At 46.1% G+C, this 27971-nt stretch overlaps 1 protein-coding gene and 1 non-coding gene across 2 annotated transcripts in view; one reads left to right on the forward strand and one right to left on the reverse strand.

Moving 5' to 3' along the window:
* The window catches only part of clasp1a (cytoplasmic linker associated protein 1a), a gene marked incomplete in the record, with an annotated part of 124885 nt that overhangs the window by 15117 nt on the left and 81797 nt on the right, over positions 1–27971 (forward strand). The window contains 6 exon segments of the mRNA XM_048239903.1: positions 16818–16896; positions 18568–18615; positions 18618–18670; positions 18772–18863; positions 19589–19664; positions 21318–21415. Coding sequence (XP_048095860.1) covers positions 16818–16896; positions 18568–18615; positions 18618–18670; positions 18772–18863; positions 19589–19664; positions 21318–21415 — 446 coding nt within the window.
* Positions 16288–16416, reverse strand: LOC125292747. Its single transcript, XR_007193273.1, has one exon. It is a non-coding gene; the product is annotated as a U4atac minor spliceosomal RNA (small nuclear RNA).

Below are 27971 nucleotides of genomic sequence, written 5' to 3' on the forward strand. Positions count from 1 at the left end.
TTGCGAGTCCGTGTGGCTTTGGATAAAAGCGCCCGGTAAATCCCAGTGAAGTGCGATGCTGCTTGTTATTGGCGTCCTTGTGTGTGAGTAGGTAAGCCCTTTAGAGCTAATGCAGCAGCACTAGTGTGTGTGTGGAGGATGCTGCTAGCTATAGAGCTAATGCAAGAGCACTATTGTGTGTAGAGGATGCTGCTAACTATAGAGCTAATGCAACAGCACTATTGTGTGTATAGGATGCTGCTAACTATAGAGCTCTAGACAAGGGCTTCTCCAACAGACCTGACATTGTCCTCTCTGAACACAGGTTTGCATTGGAAATGTGCTTTTTATGAGCATGAAATGACGGTGGAACTCATGCCTAATGCCTTGGAACTCATGCCCATGTATGCCAAGGGCAGCCAAATGCATCTCTGTAGACACACACACCCATATTTGTTTGCCTTAGGTTCAAGAGATTTGTTTTTGTTTTTTTCTGGAATTGGCGTCAATCCCTTAGCTTGGTTCCCCTTCCACAGCGATGAATGGGCCAATTGTCAGGAGTTTGATCCTTGTCGCTGTGTGTTTCTGTGCAGTGGACGTAGTCACATCGTCAGTGCCTACAGCTCACACTGTGACTTTACCATGTGAGACACATACACACACAAACACACACACACACACACACACACACTTTATGCTGCCCTCTGTCTTTGTGCCTTTGTTTGTCATCATCAATGCCCCTCATTATAAAGCATCCCCTGATGAAGTCTCTGGTATTTCACACTTTGACAAAGCCATCTTGTGTTTTTTAGAGCTTCCGGCGCACACACACACACACACACACACACACACACACACACACACACACACACACACACACACACACACACACACACACACACGCGCGCGCACATACATTCTCCTGTGTCACCTCCGAGCGATGGAAAACCTTTACGCAGTGACCCGGGCAATAGCAATCTCTGACCTTAAGCAAGAAATGCTTACCCAACACCCATTCTTTTGTGAATACTTTGAAAATGTCACTGTGACATCAGAAGTGTTTGACATGAAGCAGGATTGAATTGAAAAGGCTTTCTAAGACTTCACAGACAAATATGGATATACTTTCATATAAGTGCCCACAACTTTGAAGTGCTTGACAATTAATTCAAAAGAAGGAAAAGAAAATTTTTTTTAGTCCCTCTTGGTTCTTGCTGCTCCCCCCCCCTTTTTCCCCTTAGTCCTCCTTCCCTGGGATACATGAAAGGGGACCCTCACCCACTGGTGTACCATTCATCTGGTCGTCTGACAGCCTGTCATTGACTCATGGACAGGTTTAATAATTGGATTACATGAGTGTTAGTGGTGCGCTAGCTGGACCCTCCTGCCCTCTCCTGTTGTTCTTTTCTAAGTGAGTTACTGGAACTGGGACTGACTAATCATCAAAATCCCTGACTGGAACTGTTACCATAGAAGCGGGGATTATAACCCAGAGATAACGACAATGATGATCGATCACTCTGAAGCCTCCTAGTATATAATGAGCATAGCTTGTTAGGCCTATACACATTTCTGTGTCCTTCATTTTGTCTTTGATGAGGAGTGAGAAGAAAGTAGTTTTACTGTGCGTGTGTGTGTGTGTGTGTGTGTGTGTGTGTGTGTGTGTGTGTGTGTGTGATTCTGTTGATGAACAAGCTGGTGCATGCATGTAATTTAGATCTGTCACACAGGCGAGGTCATGTTCCAGGGCGATGAAAATCAAAGCCTCTCCCTCTTCAAACTCGTCCACCGCTAGTCAGGTCAGACCACCCGCCCCCCCGCCCCTGTTGTGGATCCGTTAAATGGAAATGGCAGCGCTGAGCCCGGCGTGCCTTTCCCACTGCAACCAGAACACAACCAGAGCACTAATTGTCCTGCTTCAGCCCAATATAGCTCACGCATGCGCATAGTGTCCCTGTTGCAGTAGCAAAACAGATGAGGCCTATGACGTATGGGCTTGTTGAATGTTAACAATAAGTTTGAATGAATGTAAACAGAGAGAGAGAGAGAGAGCTGGATTGAGAAAGGGAACGAGAAAGAAAGAGAAAGAGGGAGAGAGAGAGCGAAGGAAATCCAGAGAGAGAGGTAGAGGAATGGAGGGCATGATGACTTGTGTGATTTGGACGCGGCTGTGCTTTTCTTGTGTTCCAGCACTGATTGAGGGTAATGATTGAGGCTAAAAATAGCTAGCACGTCGGGGTCACACGCGAGCGCGGGTTGCTCTGAGCTCGACCACGCGACAGCCACTTGTGGCGAAGTGAACCCTGGTGGAGAGGTCACATCAGTTTACATCCCGTGTGTGTGTGTGTGTGTGTGTGTGTGTGTGTGTGTGTGTGTCTGTCTGTGTGTCTGTGTGTCTGTGTGTGCGTATGTGCCAGGGTGCTCTCTTGCTTCATTGGTTGGGCTTTCTCTCTCGGATGGGTGGCTCTGATTGTGCCGCGTCATGCCCGTGCCGCAGGTCTGGCTCTGGCGGTCCTCGGCTGACTGTCGGGCACAGCTGAGCCCCAGGAACCCAGAGTCCAGCCAGCCAGTCCCTGGGGAGAGGGCACCGCTGTGGGCAAGAGGGCACACCAGGACAGTCTGGGACTGGAGAGAGGGAGAGAGGGATGGGGCAAGAGAGAGAGAGAGAGAGAGAGAGAGAGGGTGGTAGATGGAGGGAACGAGAGAGACAGGGCAGTGGGCATGGTGAGGAGAATGGAGAGAGACAGACAGACAGACAGACAGACAGAGAGATGGAGAAAGGGATAAACAAAGGGAAGGAGAGAGGCTGGGAGGAAGGGACAGCAGATGGAGAGACAGACAAGTGAGACAGACAGACAGACAGAGAGGACAAACAGAGGGACTGAGTGGGTTTGAAGGAGGGTGAGACAAAAATAGAAAGAAGGAGAGGGAGAGAGAGTGAGATGAGAGGCAGACACATGGACGAGAGAGAGAGAGAGAGAGAGAGAGAAAGAGAGAGAGAGGCCGAGTGGCAGAGGATGGCTTGAAGAGGGAGAGAGATTGGAGAGTGAGTAGATGGCGTAACAGAATGAGTTTAGATGAGTTCAGTGCATATATGGGGAGATGGGGCGCCTGAATTATTGGTCTGCGGGAGGGAGTGGAGAGAATGAGATTGAGATGCAGGTAAAAAAAAACAGATTGAGAGAGATCTAGAGATGGTACGTAGCAATGATTGGATATGGAGATAGAGTAGTGAAGAGACTGGCAGAGCAGAGAGCTGAGAAGAGAGAGGAGAGGGAAAGAGTCTGGAGACAAGGGTGTGTGTGTGAGTGAGAGAAAGAGAGAGAGAGAGAGTGTGTGTATGTGTGTGCGTGTGTGTGTGTGAGAGAGAAGGGGACGGTGATGCGAATGGACAGTGAGGAGAGCCGAACTGATGAGGGCATGATCACCACGGCGACAGGGCGGAGGAGACGGCTGTCTCCCTCGCTTAGTTGACATGTCATAAAACAGGAGGACCACAAAAACAACAACAGCCCCGGCAGCAGCAGCAGCCCAGCAGCCCAGCATTGCCCTCAGTCCGCCATCACATTCTCTCCTCCTGTCGTCCTGTGTATGAGCACTAGGTGGGTCGGGAACCGGAACATTAGAATCGAGCAGGATCGATGAGAAAGAACCGGAACCAGGACTGGTCCCCACGTTCAGGAATCGATAAGCTAGCTAATGTTACGATAAGCTAGCTAATGTTACAATAAGCTAGCTAGTGTCACGATAAGCAAGCTAATGTACCCGGACTTACTTTCATTTAGTAATGTTGAATGTTTTTCTTGTCATTGAGGCATGTGTATAACCTTAGTGGTGAAAGTCATCCACACACATACTTGCAGCCAACTGGGCATTGGAGTCAGATGTGCTTGCCAGGAGGCTCACATTCAAGTGGTACCAGTGTGTGTAACTTACTAGCGTAGCATGTTTCTCTAAGGAGGCATGGGAGCGAAGTTTGCCTACTGCACAGCTCTTTGCCCGCTCGCCACCATACGACAAAAGCTAAGAGGTGCAGAACGCTTGCATTCCACTTGCATCAGCACAATCTCATCTCATGGTGTCGAGTCCTCAGGTGGAGATGATCAGGTGGAGAAGATGTGGGTCTAAGTCCGGCCTTTCTGAAGTGTAGACTTACAAAGGTGGCCTCCCCCCTCGACACACTCACTCACTATATAACACATGTCACGATACAGCTACGTTCAAAATTTGCAAACATAGATGAATGTTTGCAAACATTTATGTTTGTCCTGATTTTTCTGCGAACGCTTGCAAACACTCAAACAGTCAGAGTAGGTTTCTCCGCAAAGATGCTGGGAGTTGGATAGAGCGTTACTATTGAGATTGAATATTTACACAAAAATAGATCAATTTTAGCATGTTTGCTATGAACGTTCACTTCTGTTTAAGGAATTTGAACGTACCTCAGTTGTGGCTGTGTGTCAGTCTTCAGCACGCTGCCAGGCCTCAGCCGTGGATAATAGCCGTCCATGAGGAAGTCGCTGATGGTGGCTGATGACTGGTTCTAATACTGCTGAGGCTATGTGATGTGCAATTATGACTGACTCATCATCATCTCCTCCTTAATGAGTTACTATCCCGTGGAGATAAACGCAGCTTCTCACTCACTAATGCGAAAGGGCAGCTTTTGCTGAGTTGCAGTTGTGCTGCTGTTTCACACCTGGTTGGGCTGGTTAAAGCAGGGCTGTAAAGAAGACCTGGAGAAGGGCTTATTTTCCCGGAGGTGTCTGGGTGTCTGGACGCCCCTATCGTGTGGCGGTGTTGCCTGGCCCCATTGCTGCTGCCTGTGGCGTTTCTGAGGACTTTTTCCCAGTGGATCAGTGTGTCATTCCTGTCGGAGTGTGACCTGCACCTTGACTCCTTCCGTCAGAATCAGAATTCCACACTTGCCATGCAGTGTGCTGGGGCTCAAGGGGTTTGTAGATAATCCAATCACTCCAGGCGGATGTGCCGGTATCTTGAGTGTGTGTGTGTGTATTTGTGTGTGTGTGTTGGTGCGGAATTCGGAATCTCACCGGCCGCTGCGCTCATATGCTGCTTAGCATTCTGAGGAGGGAATCTGGTCCCTGGCCTGAAAACAAATGAAGAGAGAGAGAGAGAGAGGAAAACATTTATCCCTTATCTGGCCATTCATCTCCCAGCACAGCATCAGGGTCCCACAGGGACCCAATGCATTAGACTCACTTGTTTATTTATTTCTTGAGCTATGACAAAGCAGCCCAGTTTGTAACATGAATGCAGATGAGCTCTGTAGTGTGCTAACTCTGCTGTTGCTAACGCTCCTGCCGCTGCTGTGACTGCTGGATTGTTGACTGAGTTGAGTCCATGGCAGCTGTAGAGAATTCCATATTTTTTTATTTTTGGTGAGATTTTTTTATAACCATGGCTGTCTGTCCAGGCTACTTTGCAGCGTTGTTGAGATGCGCACACACACACACACACACACACACACACACACACACAAAACCCTGAGACTGAGAAATCGATTGCTCTAAACCCAGAGAAGTTTACAGAAGGATGGACACACACACACACACCACCACATAACATTCTCTCTCTCTCTGTGGCTTGTTTGCGTGGATTCCTGGAATTCCAGATATTTTTATCTGAAAGGCGCAGCAGGCGATGAGTCAACATGGGACGAGTTGACCTCTGAACCCTGTGGGTCCGGAGTGTGGCGACCTTTTCTGGTTGTGTCCGTCATGCAGGGAAAGTGCGTCTCGAGCTAAACCCCCCTCATACCCCCTAACTCTCCCCTCGTCTCTACACTGTGCCCAGTGAGAAAGCACAACAGAGAGGAGGGTATCTTGGGGAGGGGGGCTATTTTTGGTGGCTGAACCCCCTCTTCCTTCCCCCCAGCATCCCTTGTTTTAGGAGACCAAGCAAAGGCTCACAGTGTGTTACAGCGGAACAAGAAACAACAACAATGAACAACTCTGAGTTACTCTCCTCTCGGCCTGCACACTCACACCCTCACAGATATGATGGCACACACACACACACACACACACACACACACAACACAAACAGACACACACACAAACAGACATGTACACTGGGGGGATGCACAATGTTTGTCCTTCTCTGCTGGGAGAGAGAGAGTGTGTGTGTGTGTGTGTGTTACGTATGCTGTCATAAAGAAAGCCTAGCTGCTGGTTAAGGGCAGGAAGTGTCCTTGGTGAGGCTGAGCTATGGGCTGCTGTTCTATAACTCAAAGCAGCCTGTGGTTAACTGGACACTTTTACAATCTCTGTGTCTTTTCTTCATCTTCCTCTTCCTCCCCCCACATTCTTCTCTCCCCAGGTGGCCTTCAGGCTCAGTCTGGGTTATTTAGACACGTCCCATATCTACCACTAGAGAATGGCCACTTCAGCCTGGGTTATTTAGACTCTTCACATATCTACCACTAGCGAATGACCACTTCAACCTGAGTTATTTAAACTCTTCCAATGTCCACCACTAGAGAATGACCACTTCCCTATACATGGTTTTCATCAGGTCCCTTGCCACAGGTGTAAAAAATCCAGCACCTAGTTTATGAATGCAGGCTGCATGTTGCTTGATTTTTATACTGTGGCAAGTGACCTGATGAAACCCATAAATAATGAGGGACTGTGACTGTGCTTCTTAGTATGCATCAGTTCACGTACAAACCTGTTTTTTTATTCTGAGTGTATGCATTTCTTTGGCCTGGGTGCGCATTTCATACACAGAGGTCATTCAATGTGCAATGTGCAGTAAGCATGGTGGTGCATGTGTGTGTGTGTGTGTGCGCGTGTGTGTGCACAGTGAGCCTAGTGGCCGGTGGCCTTGCGAAGTCTGGCTCCACTCCTCCTTGTTTTGATCTGATCTGATGGCTTCTATGTGGCGTCACCTCAGAAGACATCACTTCCTGTGGCGCTGAGGGGAAGGAGCGGGCGGGAGTTCTGATTAGTGGTCGGACAGCTGATGGACAGGCCTCCCCTCCAGTGTGTGTGTGTGTGAGAGAGAGAGAGAGAGAGAGAGATGACGAGTTTTCAAGAGAGCTCTGCACCCTCTCAGCAGTGCAGTGCTGTGCTGGGATGCTATTAGCAGGCTGCTATTTTTGGCCGGGAGTGTTTCAGTGGGTTTTAGGAGGAACTTTCCCTTTCCACTCCACATCTGCACAGCGCTGACACATTCACTCTCCTCTCATAGATAACTTTACTCTCTCTCTTCCTCTCTGTCTCGCTCTCCCTCTCTCTTTCTCCTCTATCTTTTCTCCTTCTCTGTCTCCTCTCTAATCAGTTGAGATAACTTTCTAGATATCTATCTAGCTCTAGAGGTCTAGCTCTGTTGAGCTCTGTATCTCTGTATCTGTCTATCAGTTGAGCTAATTCTCTTAAGATATCTATATCTGCCTCCAACTCTATCCATCTCTCCGTCTCTCTATCTTCGTCCTTTCCATTGCTTTATCATCTCACCATTTTAACATCCCTGTTTCTCTCATCCTTTCTTTCGCTCTCTCAAATTGAAATTCAAATTCATAACTTGACAAAATAAAACTGTAAAAGTGGTGGGGATAATATGTCTGTTTCCCTCTCTTTCTCGCTCCCTCTTTCTCTCTCCCTCTTTCTCTCGCTCTCTCTCTCGCTCTCTCTCCCTCCCTCTCTCTCTCCCTCCCTTTCTCTCCCTCTTCCTCCCTCCCTCTCTCTCTCTGTGTGTCTGTCCATCTGGTTGTGTGTGGTGGGTATGAGAGGTGGAGGTGGTCTCCATCTGGCTGTGGTCAGAGTAGAGTCTGGTCCGGTCATCTCTGTCTGGAGGACTCCTCTGTAATTTAGGCATCACCTTGGGGGGACATAGCACTCTGTCTGCCCACACACACAACCTCCAGAGGCCTGACTAACATGCACGCACACACACACACACACACACACACACACACACACACACACACACACACACACACACACAATCTCAGATCCAATGTGCAAAGAGGACAGACACACTTAGCGGTCTTTGCGGTAGCGGAAGCTTCTAGATTGTGATGTGGTAGGTCATCGGACGTGTGGGATGGTGTTTAATGACCACCTTGAGGGTTAGTTAGTGATGACCGCACTGCGGGTGATGTCATGCTAAGTGGCTGCTGAAGCAGCTCCAGTCCGGCCCAGGTAGCCTGTGGATACGGACCATGTCTGACCAATCACTCTCCTTTGTGTTCCTCCTACTCATATGTGCTGAACTTCCATGATGCACACATCTTCACACACTGGCACAAATGTACACACACACACACACACACAGCTAAGTTGTTTTGTGTCAGCATTTGTAGCATTCAGCTTGACACAGACTGGCATATTTGCCAAACACCCTGGACAGGTCGTCTTTGTGTGTGTGTATGAGTGCACGAGCTTTGGTTATCTGTAGAAATATGTGTGGTCAGCATAGGTCAGGCTGTCCTTTGACCTGAACACATGGCATTTGCAGCTTTAGTTTACACACACACACACACACACACACACACACACACACACACACACACACACACACACATATATACATACATATACACACACGCACACACAAGATTATAGTTTTGGCTGTGGGTGTGTGGGCTTTAAACACACTGAGCAGAACATTTGCTATCATATTGACAACCAGTGTGTGTGTGTGTGTATGTGTGTATGTGTGTGTGTGTGTGTGTGTGTGTGTGTGTGTGTGTGAGTGAGTCCAGCCCCTGTTTGGCATGTGGCATATCTTTGACAGGGCATGCAAGGCTGCGGAGAGCTATGTCTTGACTTCCTGACTGATGTGTGTGTATGTGTGTGTGGTTATGCAAATGTATGGGAGGGCTTTTTGACCACATGTTTGCTTTGAGTGACATTTTTGAAGCCGCCAACCACTCAACGTTGCATACAGGAAACCTCATCAGTTCCGAAATACACACACAGACACACACACACACACACACACACACACACACACACAGACACACACACTCTCACTACGCACCAAAACCACACTTCCGAATTCTCAAATGTTTTGGTTGATTATCTGCCATCACCCCCATCTGTAATAGAAGAGCAAAGACCATGTTGTGTCTTCTTCTTCACTTTCTTCTGCTTCTTCTTTTTCGTCTGTTTGTTCCTCTTCTGTTTGTTCTACTTCTCCTTCTTTGTTTATTCCTCTTTCTTTGTCTTCATATCAGTCCTCATCTTTCTCTCTGGCTTCTTCTTCTTCTTCTTCTTCTTCGTCGTCTTCTTCGTCTTCTTCGTCTTCTTCGTCTTCGTCTTCTTCTTCTTCGTCTTCATAGTCTTCTTCTTCTTCTTCTTCTTCTTCTTCTTCTTCTTCTTCTTAGATGTCATTCGTTCTTCTTAGTCTTCGCTTCTTCTTCTTCTTCTTCTTCTTCTTCTTCTTCTTCATAGTCTTAAGTCTTCTTCTTCTTCTTCTCTTCTTCTTAGTCTTAAGTGCATTCTTCTTCTTCTTCGTAGTCTTCTTCTTCTTCTTCTTCGTAGTCTTCATGTTTTCATCCGAGACCTCTTCCATCCTTGTTTCTTCCTACCCATACTGCAACTCAATTTAGTGCACACACACACACAGAGCTCTCCCTGTCCCTCAACTCTGCTGCCTTTATTTAAATTCACTATTCTAAATCTCACTACTTAATTAGTGCATTCAACCTAAACCAGTACTCTAAATCTCATTACTTAATCAGTGCATACAACTTTAAACCAGTAGCCGACTCACCACTGCCTTAGTGCTTTAAAGTTTAAACCAGCACTCTAAATCTCACTGCTTACTTAGAGCTCCTCTCCAGCCCAGGCTAATGCCAGTCGAAGCTGTCACTGTCCTTGCCAACCCCCTTTTCAGCTTAGTTCATCTCTCTCACTGCAAACTGCTTCCCCCCCAGGTCCTCTTACCCATACTGAACCATCCCATCATCATCATCATCATGACTACCTGTCTGGGTAAATCAGCCCTGTCAGCTTTAAGCTGGAGCTTTTACTTCCCATGCTTTCATTTAGTAGCGCTGGGATGGAGGCTTTGCATTTGTTAATGTAATAGAGGCGTTTATTTGGTATAGCGGGGCAGTTACAGAGTGGGTGGTGGCACATTACTTAATGCAGGATCTTTGGGTTACAGGTGACTGGACACTAGGGGACATGGTCAAGAGCAAGAGTGTGTCCTCATATACTGTAGTTAAACTATGTGTTTGTTTGTGTTTGTGTGTGTGTTGGTGTGTGTGTATAAGTCAGTGTCAAGTCAATTTATTTTTTATAGCACATTTAACACATTTAAACCAATAGTGCTTTTTGTGTGTGTCTGTGTCTGTGTAGTGTTTCCCACAGAATTGAATTCTATGTTTGGTGGCAGGTTTACAGAATTAACTTGAATGCAACCGTTTTAAACAAATTAGCGCAGCGTGCTATGATGCTAACCAGATTTAAGCACAATTTAGTACAACCTGGAAAAATCGTTGTGTGGTGGTCAATGTTGATATTGTGGTGGGCCGCCACAAATAAGTCAATGTATGGGAAACACTGCTGTGTGTGTTCTCTGCTCCACACGTGTTCATAACACCGTGTGTGTTTTTGTTGTAAAGAGGCAGGGCTGGTCAGAAGATAAGGACTGTGTGTGTGTGTGTGTGTGTGTGTGTGTGTGTGTGTGTGTGTGTGTGTGTGTATATAGCCCTTTTCACACATGAACTCAACACAGTGTCCAAGCATTTATGACCGGATCTCAAACTGTGTGTGTGTATGAGAGGGAGAATAATGGGTGTGTACATGAGAAGTCTGAGTGTGTATGTTGGAAAGGTGCCGGTAAGTGTGTGTGTGTATGTGTATGTGTTGTGAAGGGGTGAAACCTGCAGAATAAGGTGTGTGTGTGTGTGAGTTGAAGGTGAGTTCTGGCTTAAGAGCTTTATCCTTGTGCTGAGGTATTTGTGTGTGTGTGTGTATGTGTATGTTGTGCAACATTTGAAAAGGGTTGTATTTAAGCATGTGGTGGAAACCCTTTAAAAGGAACTGAAGAGGTGGCATTTCATGAACAAATAGCTGAAGTGAGATCCACCATCGCTGGGCAGAATAGATCTTGAATTTCCCCTTGGGGATCAATAAAGTATCTATCTATCTATCTATCTATCTATCTACCTACCTATCTATATCTACCTATCTATCTATCTATCTATCTATCTATCTATCTATCTGTCTACCTATCTGTCTACCCATCTAAGCGCTGTGGAAAGGAGCTCTTTAAAAATAGCTATGTGAACTGAGCACTCCATTGGGCCCATGTAGAACTCTGAGCACTTCATTGGGCCCATGTAGAACTCTGAGGACTTCCTTGGGCCCATGTAGAACTCTGAGCACTTCATTGGCCCATGTAGAACTCTGAGCACTTCATTGGGCCCATGTAGAACTCTGAGGACTTCATTGGGCCCATGTAGAACTCTGTCTATACGTCAGCGCTGAAAAAGGAATGTCTGTAAAGGAATATGTTCTATTGGAAGGCACTTTGCAAAAGATCCGCTTTCAGTGTCCTAGCAGTAGGCTATTTGCGCGAGGAGGACAAATGGGCAAATAATAATATAATATATTATTAATATCCAGGTTTGTGTGGACATGAGGACATCATAGACCTCTCTTCAGATAACCTCAAGTATGAATCAGCTTTATTTAACATTTTTTTATTTATTTAAGGGGACTTTCCTTTTTGACAGCTGTGGACAAAAAGAAGCAGCCTTTGCCGCAAAAGCCCATATGAGGGAAGTGTGTGTGTGTGTGTGCGTGCGTGTGCGTGTGCGTGTGTGTGTCACCAGGCAGACAGCAGCTGTGTGCCAGCTGATACAGAGAAGACTGCTCCTTCTGTGTCTGCAGAGAGAGAGAGAAGCGATATAAAGGGTGAGGTGACAGAGCGTTCTAGAAAGTCCGAGGAGTGACAGAAAGACAGAACACATACGAGAGAGAGAGAGAGAGAGAGAGAGAGAGAGAGAGAGAGAGATGGGGGGGAAGACTGAGTCTGCATTGAAGACAGGAGATGCTGGAGAAGGGGAGGGAGAGGGAAAAGAGGGGAGAGAGAGAGAGAGAGAGACTCCTCTGTTACTGTGTCTGTGGTGATGAAGGGAGACAGGACGCAGTGAGATGGAGAGAAAGAAAGAAAGACCGAGCATAACGCATGAGGGAGAGGAGGTGAGAGGCCGAGAATGATAGAGTGATGGAGAGGAAGAAGGGAGCTATTCATTGTATTTGGTGGAGGAGTGCAGCACTAGTTCCAGGCTTTCAGCTCGAGGAATTCAAGCAGAAAGAGGCAAATCGCCCGGCTTTAGAAACACTGGAAAGCTGTGCGCTCTCTCTCTCTCTCTGTGTGTGTGTGTGTTCAGTAATGCCGCTCTGAAGATGACTTGCTTTCTCTGAGCTTTCTCTTGACTGCTCCTTTGCGTACGGGCTCCCCCTGGCTTTGTGTCTCTACGTGTGTGTGTGTGTGTGTGTGTGTGCGTGTGTGCGCGTGCGTGTGTGAGTGTGAGGGGCTCAGCGAAGCCTGCTGAGTCACTTCTGTATGCTGGTCAACAGCTGCAGTGGACAGGCCCTGTTGTTATCTGATACCAGGCTCTACTGTACTCCGCTGAGTGTCCTCTGAACAAGCCAGTCGCTCCTTTGCTCTTTCCTACCACTCATAGGTTCTACATGGACATAGAACCACTCACATATATATATATATATATATAGAACCCCTCACAGGTTCTACATGGACATAGAACCACTCCCAGGTTCTACCTATATATAGAACCACTCACAGGTTCTACCTATACATAGAACCACTCACAGTTTCTACATGGACATAGAACAACAGCTTCTACCTATACATAGAACCAGTCTCAGGTTCAACCTATACATAGAACCAGTCACAGGTTCTACATGGACATAGAACCACTCACATGTTCTACCTATACATAAAACCAGTCACAGGTTTTACCTATACATAGAACCAGCCACAGGTTTTACATGGACATAGAACAACTGTCAGGTTTCTCTACCCAGAATCAAACGTAAAAAAGAACATTGATGTTCCTTTAAGTGTCCTAACGAAGCAGTGTCTTTGCCTGTAGGAACCTTTTGTTTTGCTGTCAGCTGTAAACTTTTGTAAGTCTTTTACTTTGAACTTTTAGCCAGAACCTTCTACACTTGCCTTTGCTTTGTGCTAAAAGCAGAATGTTTTATAGGCCTGGTTGCTCTGCAGGGGCAGTTTAAATGGCTGGTTTTGGGATTGTACCGGTATCAGTGCAGAGCCTAAGCATCCTATAGATTTCCTATAGAGTGACTGCGTGATTTGATGTGAGGTGAGGCCTGTGTGATGCGCCGCTGTGCACCAGCTGTGGGTGGGAGTGGGCCGTGCTGGGAGATCAATATGGAACCTGTGGGCTGATACGGACTATAGAGAGAGAGAGAGAGAGAGAGAGAGATGAGAGGGAGGGTCTGCTGCTGCTCCTGCTTCAAATGTTGTTGGTATTGTCCACATACACAGACACACACTGCTGTTGTAACTTCTGCTAGTATTTTAGCCCCAAGGGGCCAATAACCCCAAACACGACCTCCAGACTGAACCCAACACACACACACACCCCAGTTCGCTTACTCATCCTTCCCAGTTGTTCCCTGACTCGTAGAAAAATCACTACTGCTGCCGAGGGGGGGGGGTGAAAAGAAAGGGTGACTAGTTAGGGGAGTGTCGAGAGAGAGGACGAAAGAGTGCATACAAAATGAGACGAGACTGAGCAAGTGCTATTAGACAGTAGAGAGGTGCAGGGAGAGAGAGAGGGTGTGTGGGTGTGGGTGGGCCGGGGATTAGGAAGGTTACAATCTGTCTCACTCCAGACAGTAAATGGAGGAGGAGGAACAGGCCCTCTCATGGCCATCAGTTCATGCCCAATACTCCTCAATACTCCCCAATACTCCTCAATACTCCTCAATACTCCATGTCCATCAGTTCATGCACAATACTCCTCAATACTCCTCCATGTCCATCAGTTCATGCCCAATACTCAATGACAAAGTAAGCAGATTTGTAGAAGTGCATTGATCATTTGTTTGAATGAAAAGAGTGAAATATCGCATGTTGCTTGGCAGGCTTTGCCCTGCAGGAGTCCAGTGAGAAGAGAAGAGGGGGCTAAAGAGAGAGAGAGAGAGAGAAAGAGAGAGAGCTCTCTTGTGCAGGTCAGGGACCAAGACGTTTTCACAAGTTTAGCATGCGGCTGGGCTGGGCTGGGCTGGGCTGGGCTGGGCTTGGCTGGGCAAGGCTGGGCAAGCGTGGGTATTCATGAAATGTTCTGCAGGAAGTGTGGATGGTTCTGTTGATGGAGTCATGGCCCAGATATAGAAGCTCTGCACACAGAGAGGCTGCAGTGGCAAGAGCCAAGTCTGCTCCAGTCCAGTCTGCAAGGGCAGACTCCCAACAGAACTGTGTGTGTGTGTGTGTGTGTGTGGATCAGCGTGTCTCTTTATCCTGCTGAGTTTCTCTCACTCACTCTTGTGTGTGTGGGTGTGTGGGTGGGTGTGTGTGTGTGTGTGTGCACATTTGAACGTAAATGTGGTTTACAAATTCTAAAGGGAAGGACTAGTAATTCATTACTTTTTAGAGAGGATGTGAGTTGGATATGTGTGTGGTTAGCCAAAGGTCTTTGAAAAAAGGGGCTGTTTGTCATTGACTTAAGTAGACCTGTGTGTGTATTTGTGTGTGTTGTGTGTGTGTGTGTGTCTCCACTGGTGGAAAAATATTATGACGTGTAGGTCAGAGACTTGACTTCATACTGCAGCCACAACAGAGCAAATTGGTGACTCATGGAGATGACTTGGAGCAATGTTGAACTGGAGACTATCTCCTGTGTGTGTGTGTGTGTGTGTGTGTGTGTATAGTGCACAGGCTTATTAAATTCTAGACATCAAAGAAAATCTCCATTCATTTATTTGTTTTGCCTAGATGCCTCTTAGCAACTCTGAAACATTTGCAGCAGTTACCACTGTAATGTCTGCTGTCTCTTCACTGTAACTCTGACTGGTTTTGTGCAGTTACTGCAACCACCTCACAGTACGCAGTCACATATTACGCCCATATTAGCCTCTGCAAATTGCTAGTGCACACACACACACCGCATGCCACACACATTTATCGCACACTGCCTTGCGCGCACACCCTCCTGACTGTTGTGTGCAGTGTGCAGTGCCTAATGTTTGTTTAATTGGGAACAGGTAGGCGGGCCCCCCCAGGGTGTGATATGGCCACGCCCTCACCCAGTGCCTCCTCCTACCTCACTACCTCACCTAACCTGATTTAGCCCCCAATAATTGTATCTCGGACTGGGATTGATCTGTTATTACAGTGTGTGTACGTGTGTGTGTGTGAGAGAGAGCTATCTGGGAATAAAGAACATCTTGGGTGCTCTGACTGTGTGCATGTGCACATGTATGTGTTGTGTGTTTCTTCAGGTGGGTGTGTGTGTGTGTGTGTGTGTGTGTTTAATCATGCACATAGCTGTGTCTGTGCCTATAATGTGTCTGTGACAATAAACAATAAATAACGGTAGCTTTTCCCAGTTAGCATCACATGTGATCTGCTGCTCAGCTGATTCATGATGGTGACCGTCCAGTGGAGGACTGGCCAGCCAACTTGCCCGACATGGTCTTCTACTTGCCCTGGGCCAGCGGGCCTCTGCTCATGTTCAAACCTGCCGTGTGTGTGTGTGTGGCCAGGCATGCTCTGCAGCAGTCCTTGCCCTCAGTCCCTGTGGCACTTTGCCAGGTCTGGCACTCCCTCTGTGTGTGTGTGTGTGTGTGTGTGTGGTGTGTGTGTGTGTCTGTAGACAACAGTATGTTTTTTGTGTTTGGATTTGTATGGATGTGTTTGTGTGCATTCTCCCCCTGTTCGCCTTTCTTATTTCCTGACCCTGTTCAAGTACTGTGTCATCAGTATAATTACAATAATTCTCTCTCTCGCGCTCTCTCTCGGCCTTTCTACCTCCCTCCCCCCTCCCCGTAGAACAAAGGATCAGGATTACCCAGCCAGACAAGTGTAATGACTCCCCTATAATCAGATCCACTGTCTGGCTTCGCTACATCATGTGCTAGTGTGTGGTAGGTCTATTGTGTAAAACATTAGATTCAGATTTTTGTAAGACTTACATCCTCATATATGGTGTGCAAACCTCTCTCCTTCTGGACAGAGAGTGTGTTTGGATCAGAAAGTTCCAGTAGACGGCAGCGTTTTTCACTTAGTTGTTGAAGTTGTTTGCTATAGTGTTTTTTCTTATACAAATAAAAGGGTTCCAAAAATTGCACCATAGCCCAGGCATTGCTGCCCAGGTGATGCGTATGTGTCGTTATGGCGTTAGCAGAGATGCTCTCACTATACATTCATTGAGCATCACTCTCACCCCAAGACAAAGATGGTTGCCACGGAGATGTTGCCTCAGCAGCATGCCCCACTGGGTGTAGTTTTCTCCATGACGGTGGTTTCCCCCTCTCTCTCTCTGGGGGATTTCAGTGTCGCTTATCTAAACCTGAACTCATGTTTGTCATCTGGAGTATGTTACATGGGGGTTCTGTGACCACTGTGTCCATGAAAAAAAGAGTTTAAATGAAAAGTGTTGCATTACCCATGATCCTTTGCAGAGTCTCATTTGCATTTTACAGCAAACCACAAAGCCCTGACTTGTGGGTCAGATGATGTAATGCTGGATTACAGTTGTGGTCACATACTCTATTAATGCATGTTGTTGAGCAATGTTTTTTGTTTGAAGTTTAATTGTATTTAAATATATTTATTTGTCCTTTTTATTCTGCTTCCTCCAGTTGGCTTTGTTGGGAATGGACATTCTCTCTGCCTTACTGAACAGACTGCAGGACCGCTTCAGAGGTCAGGTGTCAACAGGTAAGCTTGTTTGAAAAGCAAATAAACAAATAATTCATACATAAAGCTTTACTATGCTGTTACAGTGTTACAGTTAAAGGTTTAGTTAGCGTTCCTCATTTTGAATACACCTTCTTTTTTAGTCATTTTTAAAATTTAAATTAGTTTATTACTTTTACCGGTACTATATTTCAATTGTTCTGATTTCAAATTCAAATTCAAATATGCTTTATTGGCACGATAAACCATATGATGCATTGCCAAAGCGTTCACAGGAATAATAATAATTAAAGAAAATACAAATACAAAATGATATAAACATGTACAAACATTGTTACACTTCGTCACACACGCACACACACACACACACACACACACACACACACACACACACACACACACACACACACACACACACACACACACACACACACACACACAGCACGTCACAACCATGCAAGACCATTGTCTGTACATCGCATAGGAAAACCAAGACAGGACAAAACAAAACAAAACAAACAGGAGACATGGTGTAACAGACTGGGGCTGGGGAGCAGTGTTATGTTGAAGGGTGGAGGTAGTGGGGTGATTATCTTAAGTAATGCCTTCTCTCAGGTTATGGAGTGAGGACACATAACTGGCTGCCAGTATGCATGTGCTGGTGTCCTCACCCAAAACTATAGCAAGTTTTTTCTGTTCCTCCAGTTTTGTGAAGTTGGGAATGATGTTGTTCAAAATGGTGAAATATTTGTCTCTTTGGGAACAATATTTGTCACAGTGTAGCAGAAAGTGCACCTCTGACTCCATCTCCCCTGTCATACAGTGATCACATGATTTGCTGATGTTTGCTGATATCTACTGAGGATTGTGTTAAGCACATTGAACTGCCTTGGAACAAAATGCACTATACAAATAAAAGCAAAGTCCTTTTAGGCTAGTCCCTCCACTCTGGCCACATTGCAAGTCCCTCCACTTGGCGGCCATATTGTAACGCATTTTGGGCACTTATCAGGGATCTATTTCGGGCAGAACTGTGTGTGTGCAAGGCTTTGCAACACCAACCTCGCTCCAGCAGTAAGATCACAACACATGAGTGGCACAATGTATTCACAACATACAACAGGATTGGCACGATGTATTCACATGTCAACTTTTGGCGGTGGAAATGGCGGAATATGTGTAGATGACTGCCATGTTTGAACTAACCCAATACATTTCTATGGGAGATTCTTTGAGTGCTGTGTCGCCTCATTAGAAAGTCTCTGACAAAACGGACCTCCATATCCTTGCCTTCAGACACAGTTGGGCGTGATGTCATGCCCATTAACGCCCTGTTCACACCTGGAGAGCGTCTCACTAATCAGACATGACAAGTCTTTAGCATTGATGAATCATTAGCATGACTGTACCCATCTGGGTTAATCCAGGGACAGTATTGTGTTCTCAAAATGGTGGATTGGCAGGTTATATTTGTACCTGGTTGTTAAGATAAATGAGAACTCTGAGACACAGGTTTGATTTGAAACTGATTCAGTAGGTTCACAGATTTCAATGTTGTCTGGCAAACTGAGAACTTTGGCTTTGTGACATGCCCAGACACACCCACATGCACTGTGGGTAATCCTGCCAGGGATCTTGGTGTTCTGATGTGATTGTGGTTGTGTGTGTGTGTGTGTGGGGTCGGTTCTGCAGTTCTGCCCAGCTTGATGGACCGCCTGGGGGACGCCAAAGACCAGGTCCGGACCAGGACCAGACCTTACTCCTCAAGATCATGGACCAGGCTGCCAACCCACAGGTACACACACACATGATACACACACACATACATACACACACACACACACACACACACTGATCTGACCTTGTGTGCTGATATGCTTGTGTGTGTGCTTTCAGTATGTGTGGGACCGGATGCTCGGGGGCTTCAAGCACAAGAACAACCGAACACGAGAGGGAGTGTGTCTGTGCCTCATCGGCACCCTCAACGCGTGAGTGTCCCTCCAACCTCCCACCCACTTCACTCACCTTAGACCATGTGCAGGGAAAGGTGTAGTTAGCATAGCATCAGGTTTTGGAATGAAAGGTGTAGTTAGCATAGCATCAGGTTTTGGAATGAAAGGTGTAGTTAGCATAGCATCAGGTTTTGGAATACAAGGTGTAGTTAGCATAGCGTCAGTTATTTCGAATGAAATAAATGACTGGGAGAGGTCATAGGTCAGTCTCTCCAGGTCTGTAGAATGCAACTGTGTATCAGTAGTCTATTTAAGGCAGGACATTACCCAGCATGCAGTTGTTGTGTAGAAAGAGAGGATTGTGGGATTGAATTGAACATTCTTTTTTGTTTCTGTTTTTTTTTTTTTTCATTGAAGTTTTTTGGGGGACACATATGGTCTGCTGTAGAGAAAGTAGGACGGATTCAGTTTAAAGTCAAAGTTTGTGGGGGAAAGAAAGAGAGAGAAACTAACAAGTGTGTTGGCAAAGAGTGGTTGGTCCTACAGGAAAAGAAAACAAAGCTAAAGCAAAACTGTCACTGGAGTCTCTCAGACTTAATTGCCACCTCATGCTGCACAAAATGAGTTGTTGTCTCTTCCTCCTCCCTCCTTCCTTCTCCCACTCTTTCTTTTTCTTTCTTCCCTCCCTCTCTCTCTCTCTCTCTCTCTCTCTCTCTGTCAGTCTCTCACTAACCACCATCCTCTGTCTCTTCTCTCTGCAGATATGGTGCCCAGGCTCTCACCCTTAGCAAGATTGTCCCCCACATATGCAGCCTTTTGGGAGACCCCACCAGCCAGGTACATGCCCCATGGCTGACCTATCACCCCTCTCTCTTTTGTCTGCTTTTCACGGCATCAGCATTTCCCCCTCACCAGAATGAGAGCCTCTCTCTCTCTCTCTCTCTCTCTCTCTCTCTCTCTCTCCCCCCTCTCCCCCCTCCCTCCCTCCCTCCCTCCTCTCTCTCTCTCTCTCTCTCTCTCTTTCCATATCTGTGCCAAGTCACCGCAAGGCCACAAGAGCTTTGGCTTGTCTGAAAACGACAGCCACCGCAGGCCATTGTCTCTCCCAAATAGCATCTTGAAGGCAGACTGAAACCACATTGTGGCCTCCTGGCCCTGATTGGCTGGCTGGACAACAATGGAGCAGAGTGTCTGGGTGCTGCTGGAGCTGCTGATGCTAAAGGGCACAGCTCCCCCTGCTGGACAGAGAGAGTAGTGTTTGTCCAGCACGCTGCACCATCTGTCTGCTGGGTGTAAACAAAAGAGTCAAGGCCCTTGCAGATGGTGGAGCCTATGAGATATGTAATCACATTTCTCCTCCTGTTTTTTTCTTCTCTCTTTTTCCTGTCTTTTTTCCCAACTCCTGTGAGCAGCTGTGCCTAGTGGCTGCGTAAAAGCATGTTTCTGCTTCGCAATCCCAGGCCGGAATATTTATTTCTCTCTTAAGGAGATCTTTTGAAGTTAAGTATAGATGTGTTGTGTGTACTCTAGTCACATAGGACAAGCAATGCTAATGAACAAAACACACACCCACTTTATTGAAGCTTGAGGCGTCCTCATAAAGTCATCAGACGCCGTGAACAGCGTCCTGCTGCGCTCCATAGCGCTATCGCCAGAGGAAGAGCACTTCCTGCCTGAAACTGAAACAGGAAGCCATTTTCTCTGACCCTGTCTGCCCTGTCTCATGTTTGCGTTGGAGAAACTAGGTCACCATCATATGCAATTCTTCATGCGTTATTACGTATAGGGACCAGGTGTCACGTACACGGATTAAGCCTAATCCTAGACTAAACACTTTTTTCAATAGATTTTTTTCTATTAGAAGTTTTCTATTTGTCGAGGTAATCGAGCCCTAACATCTTGGGCAAGTGTGTTTAGTAATGCCCATACAACCTTTCTGAATTAGGCAGAAAGGAGAGCAGTGCTCTTGAGGCTAGTCAGACTGGTCCTTCATAGCTGTTCCTTTTCCCCAAGCACACAAGCATGTATAAGTATAAGTATATATACTCTTTTGATCCCGTGAGGGAAATTTGGTCTCTGCATTTATCCCAATTCGTGAATTAGTGAAACACACTCAGCACACAGTGAACACACAGTGAGGTGAAGCACACACTAATCCCGGCGCATAAGCTGCCTTCAAAACAGCTTAGCGGCGGGGCAGTGAGGGGTTAGGTGCCTTGCTCAAGGCCACTTCAGCCGTGCCTACTGGTCGGGGTTCGAACCGGCAACCCTCCGGTTACAAGTCCGAAGTGCTAACCAGTAGGCCACGCCCCACAGACCTTCACCCAAAGGCTTCAGAGAGGAGACTGTAGGACCCTGGGTAATTAGTCCAGTGGAAGGGACCAGATAGGCAATCAGTAATGGATATAGAGTAGAGATGCTTGAAGGGAATGTAGATGGCCCAGCCCTGTATTGTGCCAACTGACCGTGTTTGTGTGTGTGTGTCCTCAGGTGCGGGACGCAGCCATGAGCTGTCTGGTGGAGATCTACAGGCACGTGGGGGAGAGAGTGAGGACGGACCTCACCAAGAAAGGGCTTCCACAGTCCAGGTACCAACCTCTGCCATAGCACATACACAAGTGTGTGTCTGTCTGTGTCTGTGTTGTGTGTGTGTGTGTGTGTGTGTGTGTGTGTGTGTGTGTGTGTCGGTGTGTGTGTGTGCATGTTTGTGTTCAGATGGTTCACTATTGACTCAGTAAGACTCATATTATTGTCCCAAAGTGTCATTCAGGTAGCAGTGTGCATAGATAGATAGCCTGTGGATACAGTGATGTGAGCCGCAGATCAGTAGGAGACAGGGCCATCTGTGCAGACTGTAATGAAGTACCAGTCAGAAGTGCTACTTTACCAACACAGCATTCGCCAGCACATCTTCCCCACTGATGAGTAAAGCCCTTTTCAGCTTTACTCATCTCTCTCTCTCTCTCTCTCTCTCTCTCTCTCTCTCTCTCTCTCTCTCTCTCTCTCTCTCTCTCTTTCTCTTTCTCTCTCTTTCTCTGTTTTTCTTCTTCCTCACTCTGTTTCCACGGCCTAATTAATGGCTCTCTGAGGACGGCGTGGTATTTTCTCTCCGTATGTTCGCTGCGCTCCTCAGCCTGCTGCCCTGTGTGCTGCATCCCAGCTCTGCTGGAGCAACAGAGAAAGTGAACAAGAGCTGGAGGTTCACACACACACACACGCACACACACACACACAGGGTGCCGATGGACTCGCGGCTCACTTGCAAGCTTACAGTGCGTCACCGATCCGCGCCAAAGTCAAAGTCAAGAGTCATTTTACAATTTCTTCACATGTTCCAGACATACAAAGAGATCGGTGAGACAAGACATATTTGACACACAAACACAATTCAAATTAAACAAAAGGGTGCCCGAAATGGACATATAATAATGAAAAAAATAAGCAGCAAATTTTTGTCAAATTGCAAGACAGTCAATACTAGTTAAAATGCTGTCTATAAAATACTGTTTGACCTAAGATCCGCAGAATAAAGTCATAGTCAAACACACTCAGTGGCTTTATGTGTCTGTGTTTCTTCAGGGATCTGTCTCTAAACATACAAAGAATGGGCCTCGTTTGACCACCACCTGCTTAATCCCTGTCAGGGCGGTCAGAACTTACATGACCAATTTTAAGTCCGCAGACAACACACAACAGACGTTCAAGTAAACAAACACACAAGTAAATGACACACACATACACATATACATACACATATAATGAAAAATAAACAAACAGCAAAATTTTGTCTAAACAGATGTTGCCATACACAGTCACACAAAATGCTAGTGCAAATGCAAACAAACACACATACACACAAATTATCAAAATGCTTCATACCACAAGTTTGACCTACACACACACACACACACACACACACACACACACATTATCACATAAAAACAAACACACACACACATTTATCACATGCCACAAATAAAAAAATACCACAAACAAACTGGCATAGTGGTGCAAACACACACTCCTAGTGGCCCGAGGAAGGGGGCCTGTGCTGCTGTGTGTATGCTACTGTGAGGAGCTCTGTAGCTCTAAGAGATTACAGAGAATGGGCCCTTTCATTTGACCACCACCTGCTTAATCACCTGTCAGGGCGGTCAGAACTTACATATGCTCACTCACACACACGCTCACACACACACACACAGACATATACCACAAACAAACACACACACAGAAATACACACACATACACATATACATACACACACATTATCACATACCACAAACAAACACACATACATGCCTACACACAGATACTTACCACACACATACACACACACACACACACACACACACACATTATCACATACCACAAACAAACACACATACACACACACACATTATCACATACCACAAATAAACACACACATTCTCACATACCACAAACAAACACACACACACACACACACACACACACACACACACACACATTATCACATACCACAAACAAACACACACATACACACACACACATTATCACATACCACAAATAAACACACACATTCTCACATACCACAAACAAGCACACACACACACACACACACACACACACACACACACACACACACACACATTCTCACATACCACAAACACACACATTCTCACATACCACAAACAAGCACACACACACACACAAACAGAAAGAGAAAGGTGTTAGGTGGCAGCAGAAGTTGTAAATGTCATCATGTTATTGGAATGAAGTCACACTGGGTGCTTTACTTTACTGTCTGGTACTGTTTTTATCACTGTTTACAACACACGCCCACACACACTTGCACCCATAGACACACTTGCACCCATAGACACACAGTCACACACACACACACACACACACACACACACACACACACACACACACAGACACACGTGAGTAAAGGGCATTTTTGGGGTGTGGTTGTGGAGTAAATGTCATTGGGTCAGACACAGAGTGAGGTTTAAACTGAACTGTTTGCTCAAAAGGTTGTTTTACAAATCTCAGCATAGAAGGAAATAAAATCCATTGCTTTTAAGGACACACACACACGCACATATGCATACACACTAGCATAGCACTAGCATACTGTGTCCCAGTTTACTTTCAACGTTTAGATTGTAGCACCATAAAAACTAATATTAGAGTTGATAATGACTTTGCCTAATATATCATAATTTTGCCTGCGGGCGCCATCATAAGCGTAGCGTGGCCCACTCCACGCTCATCATCATGGGGGGAGAAATTCTCCTAACGCCTACACTCACTCCTCCAAGCCAGTGGGCCCACGGTCCTGATTTGGTCCAAATGTATTTGCAGTTCTTTGTGTTTTTTTGTTTCATTTTAATGGTGGAGTCTACAGGTCACAAGAGAGGCTGTTGATATTTGAGCCCAGCACCAGCAGCATATCCATGTCTTCCCCTGTCAGTGCTGTCTGTGTTCCGTGTTGACTAGCTGGAATATCCAGAGCCAGGGCTGTGTTGGGAGACCACAATGTCTTGGGTGCACACACAGATTGGTGTGTTTAAACTAAAATAAAATTAATCTGACGAAAAGTATATTAGATTAGACTCACTGACTGCACCCTTCCTTTATTTAGCAGATGCTTTTTCTCCAACGTGACCGTAAGTGACAAAGTTACATTGCAGATATCTATCTTCATCAGTAGCCTATCTGCGCTTCTTCAGGAAATAAAAAAGCTGTGGTCTCGGTGTGGTCTGCACCTTGTCCATCAGAGGAGGCACATGACCAGTGTAATAGAGGATCTCTCCACTAAATGTTTTGGTGTTCTCTACTGCCATCCATGTAGTCATGGGAACGCTGTCTCTGCTCAGAGGAAGTCCCGCCCCAGAGTTGCTCATATAAGTCCCCTGGGAAAACAGCGTAGCCCTGTCTCCCACAACCTTGGCTGGGATGGCTGTGATATCAGATTTATATAATGCTGTCTATATCAAATATCTGGACACTTTGATCCCGGTGTAACAGGATTAAATCATCTGAGAGGTTTCACCTCACGGAAGAGCAGCTGTGTCAGGAAGGGGGGCGGAGGTGGGGGGTGGGGGTGTTGCGAGGCCACGTCCTGTTGGCATGGAAATCATACAACGTGACCTTAGGTTCTGCTGGACAGCACAGGGGTTGGGCTTTACTGCTCTACTGCAAGGCTGGCTATCTTTCTCTCTTTTTTCACACACACACACACACACACACACACACACACACACACACACTTCCTCTCTTTTCGCTACACACAGACAACACACACACACACACACACACACACTTCCCTCTCTCTCTCTCTCTCTTTCGCTTACACACACACACACACACACACACACACACACACACACATACACACACACACTAACCTCTCCTCTCTCTCCCTCACACTCCCTTTCTCACTTACACACACACACACAGACACACACACACTCACAGACATGACCACACACATGCATGCATAAACAAAAACAGGCTTCATCCTACAGAAGCAAGTATGGACTGATATCTAATGTGATGTTGAAGTTTGAAGTTTTGCTGACCAAATGGCAAATCACATGCACAAAATGGCACCAGACTGAGATGACCACATACACACACACACACACACACACACACACACACACACATTTTTCTCCTCTGTCCTCTTACTCCTTGAACTCCTTAAAAACCCTGTCAAGCCAGGAGGCTAAATGTCCGTGTCTGCCCTGCACTCCATTAGCTCCTGTGTGCTAATGAGCTCTGTGGAGAGTTAGCTGCTGCTTTGCTCAGGGCGCTAAGCTAATTTGGGGTCCTTTTGGTGAGAGCGCGTGGGTAATTAGATTAGGGCTGAGAGATAGATAGATAGATAGGCTCTCGCTCGTCTCCGTTCGGCAGGGCTCTCCCACCTGTACGCTCCTGCTCGGGCCCTCGCTCCCTGATCCTGTTACCGCCACAGATTTCTGAACAATTAAAATGGCGATTAAGCAGCTCAAGTTAAAATGCTTAGCTGTGCTGCCATATGCTCCCTCTGGGGCTTGAGTGTGTGTGTGTGTGTGTGCCTGAGTGTCTGTGTCTATGTCTGTGTGTGTAAGCGTATGTCTATGTGTTTGATAATAAGAGTGTGTGTGTATGTTGTTTTATGTATGTATGTGTGTGTGTGTGTGTGTGTGTGTGTGTGTGTGTGTGTGTCTTGTCTGTGTCTGCATGTTCTGCTTGAATATGCTGCTTGGGAGAGTCGGTGACGTGTGTTTTGTCGAAGGCGGTGTCCAAACAAAGCCACTGCACACATCAAGGACGCGTTGCCGTCGGAGCGAGACTAGTGTGGGTTGAGGCACTCAAACGACTGTCAAGACGACTGCACTGATCATTTTCAAAGCCTCCGCGAGAGAGAGAAGAGAGCCCGTTTCGGGAAACAACACAAAAAGAAAACACAGAGAAAGAAAGATGCGGACAGAGCTGTGACTAGATAAACAGGAATCCAGGAAGCTCTTTTAATATGCATGGACCGATATCCAGGAAACACAGTCCTCTATAAAATTCACTCACATCATCCTTCTCTGAACCCAGGTATTGCCTCATTTACAGTTCGTTGTAATGCCACCAGCCAACCCTCAGTGACCGTGGGTGCTCCCTTAACCATGGATTAACCATTGGGTAACCATGATAACCATGGTATATCACTACAGTTGATAAAAAAAAAGCATCGTGCCCTGTGTGAGGATTGAACTCACAACCTTCAGATTATGAGACTGACGCAGTACCTACTGCACTGACGAGGTTGTCATGGTTTCCCAAAAAAACATAGTAAAACGGTGGTTATGGTTAATCCATGGTTACTTTTTGTAAGGGCCGTTGTGGGATCTAGCTGTGCGCAGCTTTAGCCACCACTCACATTGATATCATAATTCAGGTGTTCTGGAGGCCATTCTCGTCCCTATGGGGACATTGTCCTCCTAGACAGATGCTGTGATCTCTGTGTGGACTTGGCAAAGTGAAGCTTGATGAATTTTTTATCCTCGGATTCAGTCTGACTAAATGATTCTGAATAAGTAATTCTCGATTGTGTAATGATTTATTTACAAGTCCTCTCGGTTTGAAGGTAGCTCTGAGATTGGAAATCAATGTGACATTTCCCTGATCGTTCTTCCCGCATGTCTAATCGTCTATCTGTGCTTGGTGAAGCGCTTACAACGTGACCATGGAGCGTGTTACAAATGCAGTGTGGAGTGAGAACTAAGGCAGGGAGCGTAGAAATGGGGAGATTTTGGGAGATGGAGATGAGACATTTTAGGAGGAACTGAGAAGGAGAAAGCTGAATGTTAATTGCGGGGTTCCCATGGATCATGGAATTTCTGGAATACCATGACATTTTGGAAAGTCTATTCCAGGCATGGAAAGTCAGGGAATTGTATAATTTTTGGGTCAAAGTCATGAAATATCAGGGAATTTTAATATGTTAAATTAAAAATGTACTTGCCAAAATACATTAATATATTACTATGCCCATGCAGAATTGGTGCATATCGTATTAGCTTTATTGCTTGCTTGAGTAGTTGTTGTTAGCCCCACTTTGTTTAGTTAATGCCCATTTATTCATCTCCTGCTCTCCAAGTAAGAAACTCTCCAAGTTTCTTGCTCTGAAATCTTTGGTCAGTATATTGTATCATTCATTATATAGTATTTTATTTTTTTTGTCAGGGAAAAGTCATGGAATTTTACTTTTGACTTAGAGTGAGAACCCTGTAGTGAATAACAGTGACCATTTGAAGGCAGAAGGCAGAGTTAGAACACAAAAAAGCTGAGGTTTGGTTGTTCCACATTTTGGAGCATTCCACATATTGACTCAGAATGGCTGATGATTCCATGTGCTGCTGGAAATGACTGCTGGCACTGTGGATCCCTCAGTTGTAATTGGCTCATTCACTCCCTAACTCTCCACCTCAAGTTGGTGTGTGGTGAGCGTTCTGGCGCATAATGGCTGCCACGCATCACCCAGGTGGGTGCTACACATTGCTGGTGGTTAGTGAGGTTCCCCTGTCACAGTGAAGCGCTTTGAGTGTCGAGAAAAGCCAAATTGTTGTTGTTGTTATACGTGAAGAGAGCCCAGCCCTGCAGTGGCTCAGTGATTCCAGATG

The sequence above is a fragment of the Alosa alosa genome, chromosome 3 (assembly GCF_017589495.1).
Source record: "Alosa alosa isolate M-15738 ecotype Scorff River chromosome 3, AALO_Geno_1.1, whole genome shotgun sequence".
Classification (NCBI taxonomy): Eukaryota; Metazoa; Chordata; class Actinopteri; order Clupeiformes; family Clupeidae; genus Alosa; species Alosa alosa.